This window comes from Helianthus annuus, chromosome 1 (genome assembly GCF_002127325.2).
Source record: "Helianthus annuus cultivar XRQ/B chromosome 1, HanXRQr2.0-SUNRISE, whole genome shotgun sequence".
In the NCBI taxonomy this organism is placed as follows: Eukaryota; Viridiplantae; Streptophyta; class Magnoliopsida; order Asterales; family Asteraceae; genus Helianthus; species Helianthus annuus.
The window spans coordinates 11,168,497-11,170,286 of record NC_035433.2 but is presented as its reverse complement, the minus strand read 5'-3'; the positions used below and the strand labels follow the sequence as shown (position 1 = coordinate 11,170,286).

Here is a 1,790-nt window from a genome sequence, read left to right as displayed (position 1 = left end):
TATCTTGGCCTTGTTTTATAAAGCTAGGTCTTGGTTCACTTTAGATTTTACCAATTAATTATAATGGCAGATCCTTTTAAATATTTCATTTATTTTCATAATTTATGCATGCAATAAATGAAAAAAACTTAATTAAAACATCTCACCAATTGTTTTAAAACAGTACAATAATTGCCCAAACGGGACTTCTACTAAAAATAAATAAAAATGCCCACGCAGGGGCGGGAAACAAGAACAAACCCACGCAGGGGTTAACTAACCAAACTTGCTCACGCAGGAGCGGAATACAAACCACATGCTCACGCAGGAGCTGAATACTGGAATAACAAGTCCACGCAGGGACCGAATGACAACACAAATAAAATATTCAGGGTCTTTAATGACCCCTCCTCTTCGACTTCCCCTTAAGCAAGTCTGACAGCCCTTTGAAGAAACCTTGCCGCTCTCTGCGGTCTTCACGAACTTCTTGTTCAACTTGGTTTAGCCTCTCAAGGACTTCCTGCTGAATCTGTGGCTGTGGCGGCTGGTACACCGGTGGAGGAGGTGGCTGATGCTGGTACCCATAAGTCGGGTAACCAGTGGTCCATCACCCTCCATATGGTCCTTCAGGATGAAGGGCATTGTAATCCCGAGCTACTTGATACGGATCTACCTCCGCATAACCATAGTGGTAGTTGTAGTGGGTGTGCGTTGGCTGCTCGAATGGGTTGTATGCCGCTGACCCAGCATACGCAGGAATCGGGTTATCGAAACCCAAAGGTGGTACCACAGGTACTGAGTTAACATCTGGTATAGGGCTTGACGGACCACCATTATATGGGTCCTCTTCCTCCTGAAGTGGCGGATAATGGCTGCCACTTGATGGCTGGGGAGTACTAATCCGAACTCCACCTCGTACGGACATCCGTGCGTTCGACCTTCTTCGCCTCGGTGGCTCCGGAGGCGGCTGCTGCTCTACTGGCGGTGGTGGCGGTGGCGTAGCTGCCACAAACTGTTGACCCACCGAAGGATCCTGTTGCTGCTGATGATGCGAGTGTTCAGACGGGGTGAAGTACCAATCATACTGGTTGAACTTCTCCATAAAACTGTCCGGTCCGCTATATGGCGATCCATGGAATGATGACCCATCTGAGATTTCAATGGGATGATTCGGCGTTCCTAATGCAGGTTCCACGGGGTCAGTATCCTCGTCCATGTCGTTTTCCCCTGAAAAGTGGTCTTCTGGTCCAAGTGGGTTGAAACCCACGGGTTCTGGCAGAAGGTTAGCCGGGTTAAATCGGCTTTGGAAAACGGGTGTTGGGTCGCCAAAAGAGTGATGAGAGTTGGATCTCTGAAGAGGTATGAAAGCTGGCGGCTGGTTGTTGGGCTCGTTTTCTGAATGGGGCCCAAAAGGGTGTTGGTACGAAGGAGAGGAGCTAAGGGATACAGATCGCCTTCCAGGTTCAATATAGAGCCTCCATGGCTCTTGCGGGCTGGTGCTCATGGTGATGGAAGGAGTACGTCGATGCGACGGCCCGGCCTCGTGATCATGACCTGACACGGGTCCTTTGCCTCTACCACGAAGGAATCTGGGTGGCATGATGACCTGCATACGATAATCAGACAACAACAACAATATAATAAAAGACTCAAAAATAAAACAATTCAGAGTTTGTCCTATGTTCAATGTCTAAACTTGGAACTCGAAGAATGTGCAATTTGTGCACTGAGATTAAACACAAAAAGGCTAGTGTTTAATTCACTCAGTGTTGGCTCTGATACCAACCTTTCACACCCCAAATTTCCACGTG

At 47.9% G+C, this 1,790-nt stretch overlaps 1 protein-coding gene across 1 annotated transcript; it reads right to left on the bottom strand.

Moving 5' to 3' along the window:
- Positions 1 to 376: 376 nt before the first annotated feature.
- Positions 377 to 1,579, bottom strand: LOC118485721 (extensin-like). The gene is made up of 2 exons (XM_035982135.1): positions 959 to 1,579; positions 377 to 553 (listed from the first exon to the last, which is right to left on the bottom strand). The coding sequence occupies exons 1-2, from the start codon at positions 1,577 to 1,579 to the stop codon at positions 377 to 379; spliced, it is 798 nt and encodes a 265-aa protein (XP_035838028.1).
- Positions 1,580 to 1,790: the final 211 nt, after the last annotated feature.

Excerpts from the sequence above, each read along its gene's own strand:
- LOC118485721 (XM_035982135.1), bottom strand. The coding sequence starts at position 1,579 with ATGCCACCCAGATTCCTTCGTGGTAGAGGCAAAGGACCCGTGTCAGGT. Across the intron at positions 554-958 it reads CGCCACCGCCACCACCGCCA|CATCAGCCACCTCCTCCACC; the intron begins GTAGAGCAGCAG and ends TATGGGTACCAG.